Below are 13,347 nucleotides of genomic sequence, written 5' to 3'. Positions count from 1 at the left end.
GCATTTATAACTGGGGACGCCATTAGAAAATCTAAACGGTGGGATTTTCTTCGTAAGATTCATGCAGTCTCGGAGAGGTGGCTAAAGAAAAGAACGTCAGACTCTGGAGAGCGGAGGGAAGTTGCCGGGGAGGTGGGCCGCACTCTCCCTCCTCTGGGGCCCGTGGCAGAGACTCGTCACAGCTCTCTTCACACCTCAAGGTCCCAGGAGGCAAGCACGCAGGCTCCCCAGCAACCTGTACCTGCCAAAATGAAGGCATTCAGAAGTTCTTCATGTGCTTTCCTCACATCCTGCTCCTCAGCTGACTCCCTTGCTTTGCCCGCAGGTTGTGGAGCGGAGGAGAACTCCAGCGGAAATCAGAGAAGAATTCGAGCGACTGCAGCGAGAGCGGGAGGAGAGGAGGCTGCAGCAGCGAACCAACCCCAAGGTAGCCCTGCGGGTTATAGGACAGGAAGGCCTCAGATACTGAGGGACGGGCGGGCTTTATGGTAACAGCGCACCAGAGGAGGTGGGACAAAACACTTGCCTCAGAGTGGGTTCTTCTGGAAGGTAGCTCTGCTAGCTACTGCTGCTGAGCTGGAGCAGGTGTTGCCAGCGGGAAGGAGGGAAGCAGAACCAACCCCACGTTCTCATGGAACCCAGGATCCCCAAGCAGAAACAGGCTCGTTCTCTAGGACTTTTTCCTGCGGCTGTGCTACCCAACCAACTCTTTGGCACTGAAAATCAGCAGGAAATAGTGTCAGGAGGGGACAGTCACCTAACCACCTAAGCATGGGGGCAACAGGACACCGAGTGGTCAGTTGATGCAGAGAATGTAGGGCATTTCTAGATCCCATTAAGCAGGGACCTCTGCTTTCTTCACCCCAGGACGTGGGAGCCATGAACACCAGTCACCAGACTGTCTCTGCAGCCATAAGGTGACCAAGTCCTCAGTGGTATGACACCTCAGAGTCAGAAAGTTACTTTTCAGTCCAAAACCAAGTTCTGTTGTTTGCATTCGCTAGGGAGGTTGTCCCGAGAGTGTGGGATGGCAGCATACGGAGTGATGGATTGTGGCCTGGTGTGCTGTCCAACTGTGTGCAGTCAGGGACTTAGCAACCAGTCCCCCGTTGTGGTCAGCATGGCCGTGCAGAAAGCCTGTGTCCGTCGTGATAAGAGCTAGCAGCCTTCCCCAGCTTTTCTTCTCCAGGGCTTCCATAATCTGCCAACTCGGCGGCATTGTAGGGAGGAGAAATTTGACCAAAGTATGTAACAAACATCGTTGTTTTTCTTTAAATATCGTAAAAAGAATAATGACAGCTTAAACTGGGAAGCACCCAGTAAAGTGAACCCAATTAAATTCATTCTAGAACATAGATTTTTTTTAAATACTCCCCCCCAACACACACAGAGCATTTAAAAAATCTTATTTTCAGAATAGACCTGTATGTTTGCACATGTCACAGTATATATAATTTAGTTATGCCTCAGGGTCCTAGAGGGGCTGTTTTCAGGACATCTCAAAGTATGCCAGCCCCACGGATGCTCGCCTTCCTTTGTAAAACTGCACGGTGTTTGCACATAACCTGCCACCTCCTCCCGTGTGTCTAAAACCGCTTCTAGATTACTTGTAAGGACACGACATAAATGCTGTAGAAACAGTTGTTACGCTGTACTGTTGAAGGAATAATGACAAAGAAAACGTCTGTGTTTAGTACCAGTGCTTTTTCTTTCCTGAACATTTTTGCTCCGTGGGTTCGTGGCCATGGATACAGATGGCCAATGGTATTTGTAAATGTCCACACACACTTACCCCTAGCAGGTGACAGTTCAGTTACATAGAACTATCTCTTAATCAGAAAGAGGTAGGAGGTGACCCCAGCTAAACTGAGCCAGGGAGCTTGAGGCATTCGGAGACTCAGAAGTCTCTGAGGTGTCTCAGTGGTTCCCTGTTATGACCCCCAGCATGGGCCCAGGCCAGTGTGCTGGGGGTGTCTGACTTAAAGTACCAGTGTTGGCAGCTGCAGGTGAGGGCAGGAATGAGGCAGGCAGGCAGTTGCCCTGGTGGCTTTGCTGTCCTGGCTGCATTTACACTGCTGTCTGAGCAGTGGCAGGGAAGAGAAGCTCATCCAGAGCTGTGTCCTGGAAGCACATAGGCCATCTGGGTGTGCCTGCTTGTGCGTGATGGTCGCTTATTGGGACTCTCCAAATGTGTCTCCGGGCCCTCTTTCTGTGGAGTGAGGAGCACAGCTGGGACCATTTCCTGCAGGCATGCAAGCTATTTTAAAATTTCCAGTACTTTGCTACTTCCATAAACTGCTTTGAAATAAATAAAACATTTTCTAACCAGAAATAGTGATAACCAGATGTTGGCTCTGTGGCATTTTGAGGAGAGGATTTGAGCTAGATCTTTTGTTCCATTTCCAAAGGGTTTTTTGGTTTGGGTTTTTTGTTTGTTTTTATTTTCAAGATGAGCAGAAAGGTTTGGAACAGCCTCCTTCTAAGAAGAAAAGGGTGCATTTAATAGGTCCATGCTTTTGACAATGGTAGGAATCAGCCTGTCAGCTGGACCACCCATAAAGGACCCCAGCTCGTGGGGCAGTAGCAGGCTGGATGTCATGTGTGATCCTGAATCTGACCCTTGGATGGGTGTTTCTGTCTTCATCAGTGGGAGTCTAGGATTTTGCAGCAGGGTGTGTGTACAGAGCAAAAAGTCCAAGTGGAAATAGGTAGGTGAGAAACAATGACTGATGCAAGAAAGCAGGACCCCGAGCATACTTTTTGGCCTGTGTTTATTTTCCCCATTGTAAAGTGAGGACATCCTGCCACACCACGTTGAAAAACTGAATAAATATGAAGTCGATGTTAAGAGAAAAAGATAGCATTGATATGTAAATACAGAATGGTACTAGTTCCAAGGTGAGGTTTGGAGCCTAATTTTGCTTTAACTCTATAGCTCTTCCTTTTTTCTTCTACCACTGAGCCATGCCCTCTCCCCCTAATTTTGTTTTGATGTTCCATGGGGCATCAAATGGGTATTTCATGTGGCTCAGCTCCCAGTTTCTGCCCCTTGGACTCTGGGGCCAGATGGGGTCTGCCGACTGGGATGTGAAGATGACCACTGACCTCACCCTCGGCCTCCTCCTGTGGCCAGGCCCCGTGCGGTTTGCAGTGTGAAGAGTGCCGTGGGGCACAGAAGGGAAAAGGCGAGTGCCGGCCTCCAGTGTGTGCCTCTGCATCTGATGGGGGAATACACTCACCCACCTCCCTCACACGACACACAAGAAGAGCCTTGGACACAAGAGCCCTGGATCCAGGTTCAGACTCCACCTTCCGGTCTCTGTGCTTATGAGGTGCCTTCTCTGGCCTCAGCCCAGCTTCTCCCTTGGTGAGGTTTGCTGTGAGCCCCACCGCATGAGCTCAAGTCCTGAGACCCCACAGTCCCTAGTTCTTACTGCCTCTGTTCGGGCCTTCACTTTGCCCTGGGAAAACAAGTCCTCTATGTGCACTTACTGCTAGAAAATACCCAGCTGAGGCTGTCTCCGTGGCCCTGCACGGAGAGCGGTGTGGGAAGGCCCTGAGGTTCATCCAGGAGGGACTGGTGTAGCCGTGGACTGATTGGACCGTCCTCCCTCCATCTCTGGGCTTCTGTTTTATTGTATACTCTATCCACATGTCTTGCCTTTTAGAGGCTAAGGTCCTACAGTAGGGTAAAGCTGTGCTGCGTTCACTTCACACCGGGTAGTTGAATTCCTTTCTTCTCTCTATCTGTAAGTCTTCTTGCTGTATGGACAGTGGCTACTTCAGGCATCTTCAGAAGACTGTTGGATCAAAGGCACCTTGTCTAATTGTTGCTGCTGAACTCTTTGGTTCTCAGGTGCAGCTGAGGACTCACCTAGGAGTGCTTAGGGGCTTGACTGTTTCCAGGGGTATATATGCCTTTATTCTTTACTCTTTTAGAAAATGTTTCATGGAGATTGTTACATTATTCCCTGGTCCCTTCCTTTCTTTCTTGAAGGTTGATGTAAACTCCTTGGGAAGATCTCCTTTCTGGTTTTAAGAAGGCTCAGTTATGAGGATAGTTCATGTAATAGCTTAGAAACACAGTTCAGCTTTATTAGGAAAAGCTTATTAATATGTCAAAGGAGGCTTATAATGTCCATAAAAAATGCCTTAAGTCTCAAAATGTTTTCATAAAGTTATATAAGTACGTTGCTCAAGCATTTTTAAAGGATTTTTTTTTTTTTTTTGCCTGTGGTTGCCATGGCTGATTATAACTGTCAGAAGGAGCCTGTGGTCATGACTTAAGTCTGCTCTGTGTAAACAGTTCTGAGGTCATAAGCTGACTCTACTTGGCTGCAGGATGATAGTACAGGAAAAACCATTTGAGCCCGTATGTTTGTGATGCTCAGTGGCAGGAGGGAACCATTTACCACATGCAGAAGTGCGCTGCTGCTGAATTTGAAAGTTGTCGGAAGGAGAAGGGCCAGACCTGGCCGATCCTGTCTGGAGTGGGCTCTGGGGTAGCGCTGAGACAACGGAGAGCACCGCGGGCTCCAGGGCAAGGAGCTGTTGCCTCCGTGTGTGCGTGATCACTGATTGACAGCATTTCAGAAATGAGATGCCACAGTTGGTGGGGGCCAGTGGTGATTGGGCCAGACTAGTTCTTGAAATTCTGGTAGGTTTTGACTTTAAGCTTCCATGAAATTAGCAAGTACAGGTTCTTTCTCTGATCCCAGATAAAATGCTTGAGAGACATTGGCTAGGGGAGCCATCCTGGCAAGAGCCATCCTAGGTTTGTCAGGGTAAAATGGGCACATTTCACATTGCCTCTTGTCGCTTCTTCTAGGGGAATTTTCAGTTAGTAAAGAGTTACTATTGAGATTCCTTTTGACAGAAATTCTTCGTTTTATCCTCATGATCAGATAAAATAGTGAAAATGAAAATAATTGAGTGCAGGTGGTGGTGGATACATTGATCAGTTCGTGAAAAAGGATTAATGCATGTGTACGTCAGATCATCACATTGCACACCTTGAATGTGTGTAGTCTTCATTGTTGACTAAACATTTAAAAATTTCAAAAAGCAGATCTGAAACCAAAAACTAAAAATTTTGAGTGGTCTGCTCCTGGCTGAATGCTCACCTGTCTCTGACTTTGCTGAAAGCGGGCTAAAGAGCGCAGCATTTCCTCTCTGCTGCCAAGGCTGCCCTTCCCGTGCACAGGTCCTCTGAGCAACAGAGCGAAGATGCTGCACACTCACAAGGTGACCCAAGCCAGAGGACAGCACCAGGAACTTAACAACCCAGCGAACAAGGATGAAAGGGCTAAGCACAAAATAAAGACTAGCAGGGACAACAACAGGCTTAGAAGAGGAGGGAAGGGAGAAATGGTAGCCTTTAATTGACTCACTGGCTGAATATTAGCAACCAATCAGCATCTTTTGAGGGGTACAGGGTAAAGAGGGTTGTTTTTCACAAAGTAATTTGAATTGAATGCCTGTACCCTTCCAGGCATTGTTCAAGGTGTGGACATTCAGGGCCGTATAGCTCCGTGGTAAAGCACTTGCCTAGCACAGTGAGGCCTGGGTTCCATCCCCAGCATTACGAAAAACAAAGCAATACATTCAGCAGAGACTAAAACAGATGATGTCCAGCTGTCATGAAAAGTAGCATTCTACCTGAGGAACAGATAATGCGCAGTGAACACAGCACATAAATTCTATCCTGGATGCCATGGAGGCAACTAGAGCGAGGTGAGGGGCAGGTCAGCAGGCTCAAATAGGGTGGTCAGGCCTCACCAGGAAAGTGATGCCAGAACAAGATGAGAAGGAGGTACCTGGGGGAAGAACTTCCCGGTGGACGGGAAGTGAATCTGTATGTCCAAGATGTATCTGGAACAATGATGGGGGAATTTGTAGGGTTGAAGTCTAAGAGGTATGTTTCCCCTCACTCTGCAGTGAAGCAGGGACCAGGCTTAATATGTGATGACTCAAGAGACCAGAACCAGCCAGGCATGGTGGCCACACCTGTGATCCCGTCGACTCAGGAGGCTGAGACAGGAGGACCGCAAGTTCAAGGTCAGCCTCAGCAACTTAGCAAGGCCCTGTCTCAAAAAATAAAAAGGGCTGGGAATATAGCTCAGTGGTAGAGTCCTCCTGGGTTCAATCCCCAGTACCAAAAATAGAGAGAGAGAGAGAGAAGAACCAAAAGCGAGCGAGAGAGAGAGAGAGACCAGAACCAGAAGCAGTGAGTGAATGTTGGAGGAAATGGTTTGAGCTTAGTATCAGGAGCATTGAGCTACTGAAGCTGCTGGGGACTCGTGGAAATAAAACTTTTGTCACACTGTCTCATCTTAAAACACTATGTGGTAGGGACCTCTGTCTTCTAGAAGATGGCAGTGGGAGGATGGGATATGTAACTAAGGTAAAAACTAGAATTTCCAGTCTGTCCACAGAGCCAGTGCAGGAGTGGACCCCAGGCCAAGGCAGTTGGTTCTTCCATTTGAGTTGGATCCCCTGCCATTGGGCATGGCTGTGCCCATTGATAATGTCAGATTATCATTAAGGCTTTCCATGCTGCTGGCCCTGCCTGTTAGTAAGGGTGTCTTCTTGTTGTGTTGAGCCCTTCTGAGCAAGACAGCTGAGGCTCTACACAAGAAATCTGTTGATTTAAAATATGCATATAAGACCCTTTGGAGATGGTGATAATTTTTAAGTAGTTTCTAGTGTGGAAGTCCTTAAGGTATGGGGGGAAATATTTTCACCAAAGTAATACGTGTAAATAGCTTGGAGAGTGTCACAGTTACCAGACGTAGGGAGAAAAATCCCAATCACCTTACCGTAACTCCTTTCCTCCTCCTGTCTCCCATTCCCTGGAAGGAGCCACCCTCCACCTCTTTGTGTTCTTTTCTGACGTTTATTCTGCATTTCTGAGTCAAATGTTTATACTGATGGTTTTTTCAGTTTTAGTAGCTAAGGCGACCTCCCAGAGAAATGAGGCCCAGTTCCCCAACAGGGCACATAGTCTTTGCCCTAGTGGTTACAACCCCTTTGGGTTGAATTACATCATGAAGGCTGTCTAGATGCTCGGACAGCACACCTGCCCTTCCTAGCGCTATTCCATCTGTGCCAGCAGTTGTCCTTCAGTCCTTTCAGCTTCTGTTGCAGATGCATCTCCAAACTTGCTGTCGGAGCTAGAACTGTCCTCAGCCTCAGCAGGCCCTTAGGTGACATGTCACTCATGTTTACCTTGGTGGCCTCTAGGGCTCCGTCCCTGGCCCCGCCTGGCCTGCGTTCCAGGAGCATGCCCACCAACTTCTCAGATGCTGCTCGGCTTGCCGAGTGCTGCCCACATGCAGACGTCTTCAGACCCTGTGACTCAGAACCACAGGTCCCCTTTCTTCTTGGAGCTTAGGTTTGCTTCTTACTTGGCTCACATGCCTTCTTGTTTGGTTTTGCACTTTCTCTGTGAAACATCTTCCAGTAGGCTCTACGGAAAAGATGCATATAAGGCAAACTTATTTTTCTTTTTAATTTCTATTGTCTTTGTTTCCTTCCTTCCTTTTTGAGAGCAGGGACTGGGGCTTGAACCCAGGGGCATTTAACCACTGAGCCACATCCCCAGCCCTTTTTATTTTATTTTGAGGCAGGATCTCGCTAAGTTGCTGAGATTGCCGCAAACTTGCAGTCCTCTTGCCTCATCCTCCCAAATCCCTGGGATTACCCAGGTGAGTCCCCACACCTGGCTACTCTACGGTCTTTTTTTCTTTTTTTTTCTTTTTGGTACCAGGCATTGAACCCAGGTACGCTTAAACACTGAGCCACATCCAAGCTCTTTTCATTTTTTATCTTGAAACAGAGTCACACTAAGTTGCTGAGGCTGGCTTTGAATTTGGAAGCCTCCTTCCTCAGCCTTCCAAGCTGCTGGGATTATAGGAGTGTGCCACCATGCCTGGCTTCTTATTCTTATACAGCTGCATATGAATTAAAATTATTAATATCTGTAAAAATTTCAGTTAAAAAAAGAATATCAACTAGTTTATGCTACCAAAAGCCAGTTAGTGAACTCGGCTATATCATGATATTATTTTTATGAAAATGCAGATTCTCAGGCCCTGTCTCAAGCAGTGGATTCAGATGGTGGCTGAATCTAAACCAGCGCAATGGTTTGCGGGGAGATAGTAAAAAGGTGCTTATTGTTCTCTAACTCTTTAAGGTAAAGGCTGGTTTGTGAGCGGAGTACCTGTGTGCTTGTAGCTGGCAGGTTGGAGGAGAGGCCGCCCAGGGGTTCTTCAGCTGCTTCCTCTTGTGCTCACCTCCTCGGATTGTGAAGCTTGTCAGTTTGTGTTTTTTACTGTGTCGCTCAGAACTTGAGAAGCCAGATCATGTTTTTTGGATGACTCGTGTTGAAGACTTATGGCCCGAACTGACAGACCCTGTGGTTTAGTAGCACTGATGCAGAAGAAAAAACTTGCAGAAAACTCTAGTTCCAGAAGTCAGGAAGGCTGCGGTCAGGTGTCTGCAGCAGCCAGGTGTGCCTCTGGTCGCTTTCCAGAGGCATCATCCTTATTGTGAAGGGCTGTTGTTTCCATACACTGATGGTAGAATTAGGTGCTCTCTGTAAGTGTCAGCAAGCTGGCCACTGCCCATCTGAAAATGTTTTTCACATATGGAGAAGAATATTTTGTGAGACATGAAAATTCTATGAAACTCATATTTCAGTGTCTGAAAATAAAATATTATTGAAGCACAGCAGGACAAACTTGTTGCTTACAATCTGTAGTTGTTTTTGGCTTCAGGAGTAGAGCTGAGCAAGCAGCAGAAAGATAAAAGTATGTGATTTGAACTTAATGGCAGAGATTACTTTAAGAGAGGTACTTTAGCCAGACACAATGGTACACCTATAATCCAGTGGCTCAGGAGGCTGAGGCAAGAGGATCTCGAGTTCAAAGCCATCCTCAGCAACTTAGCAAGGTGCTAAGCAATGCAGCAAGAACCTGTCTCTAAATAAAATACAAAAAAGGGCCGGGGACATGGCTAAGAGGTTAAGTGCCTCTGAGTTCAATCCCTAGTATCAAAAAAAAAAAAAAAAAGAGGACTGGGTTTGTGGCTCAGTGGAGGAGCGCTTGCCTAGCATGGGTGAGGCACTGGGTTCAATTCTCAGCACCACATAAAAAATAATTAAAGATATGTCCATCTACAACTAACAATATTTTTTAAAAAGAGAGAGAGGGAGGGAGGTACTTTAATCCATGGCCCTTGCCTATAACCCCAGCTACTCTGAGGAAGCTGAGGCAGGAGAATTGCAAGTTTGAGGCCAGGCTGGGCAACTTAAGGCCCAGTCTCAACTATTTTTTAAAAGCCCTGTGGGGTGTAGTTTAGTGGTAGAGCAATTACCTAGCATGTGCAAGGTCCTGGGTTCCATCCCCAGCACTGCAAAAAAAAAAAAAAAAGAAGAAGAAGAAGAAGAAGAGGAGGAGGAGGAACTTCCTTTTGTTTTTGTTTTTGTGTTTTTTTTTTTGGTACTGGGGATTGAACCCAAAGGAGCTTAACCACTGAGCCACAAACCCATCCCTTTTTATTTTTTTATTTTGAGACAGAATCTCACCAAGTTGCTTAGGGCCATACTAAATTGCTGAGGCTGGCCTTGAACTTGTGATCCACCTCCCTCAGCCTCCCAAGTGGCTGGGATTATAGGCCTGTGGCAGTGCTGGGATTGAACCCAGGGCCTTGGGCTTGATAGGCAAGCACTCTACGAACTGAGCTATATCCCCAGCCCCAGTACTTTCTTTTGTAAATCTTTTTGTTTGCAAAGTTTGATTTAATAACAGTTTGATGTAATAGGACACAAGCCTGCATATGTTCAATTAGAAGTGGTTGAAAAAAATCTAACCCATTTGATTTAACCAGTGTTAGATTTGTTATCTTTGCTTTATATTTTTTACTTTTCTGTCAGAACTCAAATCTGACTTCATTCCTCTCAAACTTGTCCCTTTTCATTATATAAAAGTATATTGTCTTACAAGTGAAAATGAATGACAGGCTGTAGCCCAGCCCTCCTTGGCACCGAGAGAAGAAATCCATCTATTCTGAGGCTGTGACCAGTCCATTTCTAAAGGTTGTTTCCCTGAAATGGAAAAAGAACAGAAGGTGGCATCTGGACCACTCTGAAATAAAGAGATGTCCTTGTCAACTCAAAATGACTTGATGGGTCATTTTCCAGGACAGTTAATTTCATCAAGCAAGTTGGCACCTGAGCCTTACATTCTCTCTGGCTCACTGGCAGCTCTGCTTTCCATAGTCTTGGGTCAGCACCAGAGGTGTCGAGTCTGAAGTCACTGGCTCGTGGGGTTCCAGTTATCTTGGCTGTATGTAAGGAACAAGCAGAGAGGTCGGAGAAGTGGTGACCAGACATTTTCCGACTCCTAACAGCTGCTTTTCCTCTGGCAAATCAGTTGGTTGTCCACGTCGCCTTAACACAGATACGTAACATTTAGATTTTTGTTTGGGAAAAGAAATAAAATTATTTTAGCCAAGACAATTAGACACATAGTAAGATAAATATTGAAATAATGCGCCAGGAGTGGTGGCCCATGCCTGTAATCCGAGCAGCTCGGGGGCTAAGGCGGAGGATCCAGAGTTTAAAGCCAGCCTCAGCAACTCAGCGAGGCCCTAAGCAACTCAGCAATACTATCCCTACATAAAATTTAAAAAAGGGCTGGGGATGTGGCCCAGTGGTTAAGTGCCCCTGGGTTCAATCTCTGGGACCAAAAGACAAAAACAAAAATTGAAATAATGTGTATAATGTGATTGCCTCTCTAAAGAACCAGACAAAAACTGCCAGGTCTCCTGAGTTGAAGGAGGTGGCAGTTAAGAGATGGACACAAGGTCATTGGTTACCCAGTGCTGCCATCTTGAGCTCAATCATGCTGCCTCCCCTGGGATGGAGTCACAGCCTCCCTGCCTGCTCTCCCTGCTTCCACCCTTGCCCTTCACTCCCACAGAAATGGTTTCATGTTCAGTGTGGACCGTTTTCCCCAAGTTCACAGAAGCATTTGTGGCATCAAGTGTTTGGCCTGGAAATCAAACAGTTGTCAGGACTGACTGAGTTTCTGCTTGAAGCATCTGTGTGCCAACAGGGGACTGGCACCGTTGCTTATGAAGTTCCATTAGGGACCAACCCAGAAGCAGCTTTCTCTTTTCATTTGTGCATTACAAACTTTGGGGTGCAGCTGGGCTCAGTGGTGCACACCGTGACCCCAGTGACTCAGGACGCCCACACTCTTGAGGCCAGCTTAGGCCACATAGCAAGACCCTGTCTCAAAATCAAAAGGGCTGAAGGTGTAGCTTAGTGGTAGAGAACCCCAGTACCACACACAAAATTTTTTTTAAAAAAGAAATGCCCCAGGCTGGGTTGTGGCTCCTTGGTGGGGCGCTTGCCTCACATGTGTTTGATCCTCAGCACCACACAAAATAAATAAATAAAGGTATTCTGTCTATCTACAACTTAAAAAAAAAAATAGGAATGCCCAGTGAAGATGATGCTGGCACTGCGTTGGCAGAACCAAGACTTAATTTTCCTCTGTTTAGAGTTAGCACTTTGGACAGTCGTTGTGGAAAAATATTTTATAAACTCGCAAGTTCAACTTTCTGGGAAAACAAATGTAGTACTTATTTTTTTAAAAATAAAACATATACTCTGTTTAATCTCATCAAAAAAACAAAGCCTTACCAGTCAAGACCTGCAGATTTCTTTCAGGGTGCCACATTGAAGCCTTTGCCTGCTTTTATACAGGCTTCCGGTTAAGAGACAGAAACGGCAAAAGAATAGTTGTGACATAAAACTCAGGAGCAGTTCAAGGACTGGGGCTGCGTCTCATGGCAGGGGCTCACGGCGCATGCCCCAGCCCCAGCCCTGGTTTCCGTCCCCTGCACAGGGAGGAGGGAGGAGGGAGGAGGGCTCTCACGCACTTCTGCTTTCAGGGCTTCCAAACAAGCTTTACCGGCCACAGCGAGCCATTTACTCTGATCCTTTCCAACAGACAACAGCAGAGTGGAACAGTGGCAGCAGAGACGATGTGGCCCACAGCACCAAAATATGTCCTCTGGTCCTGCACAGAGCAAATGCCAACTCCCGGTTCATGTCATTTAGCAGTGACACGGATGCTGTGGCGGCAGCGCCCTGAGCGCTCTGTTGGGTCCTGCCGCAGACTGAGTCCACCTCTGTTCCCCAAATCTTGTCACACTTACCGAGTTCTTGGCAGCTGTTGCTGACCAGCACCTTGACAACTTCATGCGTCCCACAGGACCAGAATGTGGCCACCTGTCTGACACCACATCTGACCTGGAAGGAGTCCGTTGCATCTTCCCCTGGTGGCGGTGGGCTCTGTGCTGCCAGTCCTACAAGGGAATGTGCTGCCCTTTCATCTGGAAAGAGATGAGCAGAGAAGCAGGCGTGGTGGCTGAGGCAGGAGAATCACAAGTTCCATGCCAGCAAGACTCTGTTTCAAAAGTCATAATTAAAAAGGGGGCCTGAGAATGTAACTCAGTGGTAGAGCACTTGCCTTGCATGTGCAAGGCCCCAGGTTCAATCCCAGCACCTCCGCAAGAGCTGGGGAGGCATGGCGGGGCCTCTGACCACCTCCCAGGGCCTTGCCTCTCACGTGCCAGCAGGCGGTGCGAGGACAGAGGGAAGGCAGTCTGTTCAGCCCACTCTGGCTTCCTGGTTTAAGGCAGGATGGCCATGATGATGGCACTTCGAAAAAACAACAAAAGTGGGGCCAATAGAAACAACAGCGTCAAACTGGTGTGATCCTGGAAGACCCCATCTGAGAGACCACCTGCACGTCCCCCTCCAAACTCCTCATGTAGCCAGTTTTCCGTTACTGTAACAGACCTGCCTGGTACTCACCCTGTGAACAGAGGGGTTTACTTTGCCTCACAGCTGTGGAGAATTGATTGGTTGTAGGACTGTATCATGGGAGGGAGCACGCACTAAAGCAAAACCGCTTACCTCCTGGCCTGAACAAGGAGAACAGGGTTCCACAGTCCCTTCAAGGGCACACCCAGTGATCTGGAACCTTCCCACTGGGTCCCACCTCTTAAAGGTTCCACCCCCTCCCCCAGTATCATGAAACTGGGTACTAAACCTTTGTTTTCTTTTTTCTCTTTTAGATAGGGGGTCTTGCTGTGTTGCCCAGACGCCTCAAACTCCCAAGTAGCTGAAATCATGCTGTGTGCCACCATGCCCAGCTCAAACGTTGACGCAGGAGCCTTGGGAAACACTCCATATGCAAACTCTAGCACTCTTCATGTGCTCTCCCTGTGGGCTCCGCCCCAGCAGCCTCCTGGCTCCCGCACAGTTGCCCA

General features: G+C 47.4%; 1 protein-coding gene across 1 annotated transcript in view; it reads left to right on the top strand.

Annotated features, from left to right (window-relative positions):
• Positions 1-13,347, top strand: part of DNAJC11 (DnaJ heat shock protein family (Hsp40) member C11) — a 57,231-nt gene that overhangs the window by 25,297 nt on the left and 18,587 nt on the right. The window contains exon 4 of the mRNA XM_079129242.1: positions 326-427. Coding sequence (XP_078985368.1) covers positions 326-427 — 102 coding nt within the window. The remainder of the gene's footprint in view (positions 1-325; positions 428-13,347) is intronic.

Source organism: Sciurus vulgaris, assembly GCF_902686455.1.
Source record: "Sciurus vulgaris genome assembly, chromosome: 1".
Taxonomy (NCBI): domain Eukaryota; kingdom Metazoa; phylum Chordata; class Mammalia; order Rodentia; family Sciuridae; genus Sciurus; species Sciurus vulgaris.
Note: the sequence above shows the minus strand (reverse complement) of the source record. Positions and strands in the feature narration are given on the sequence as shown.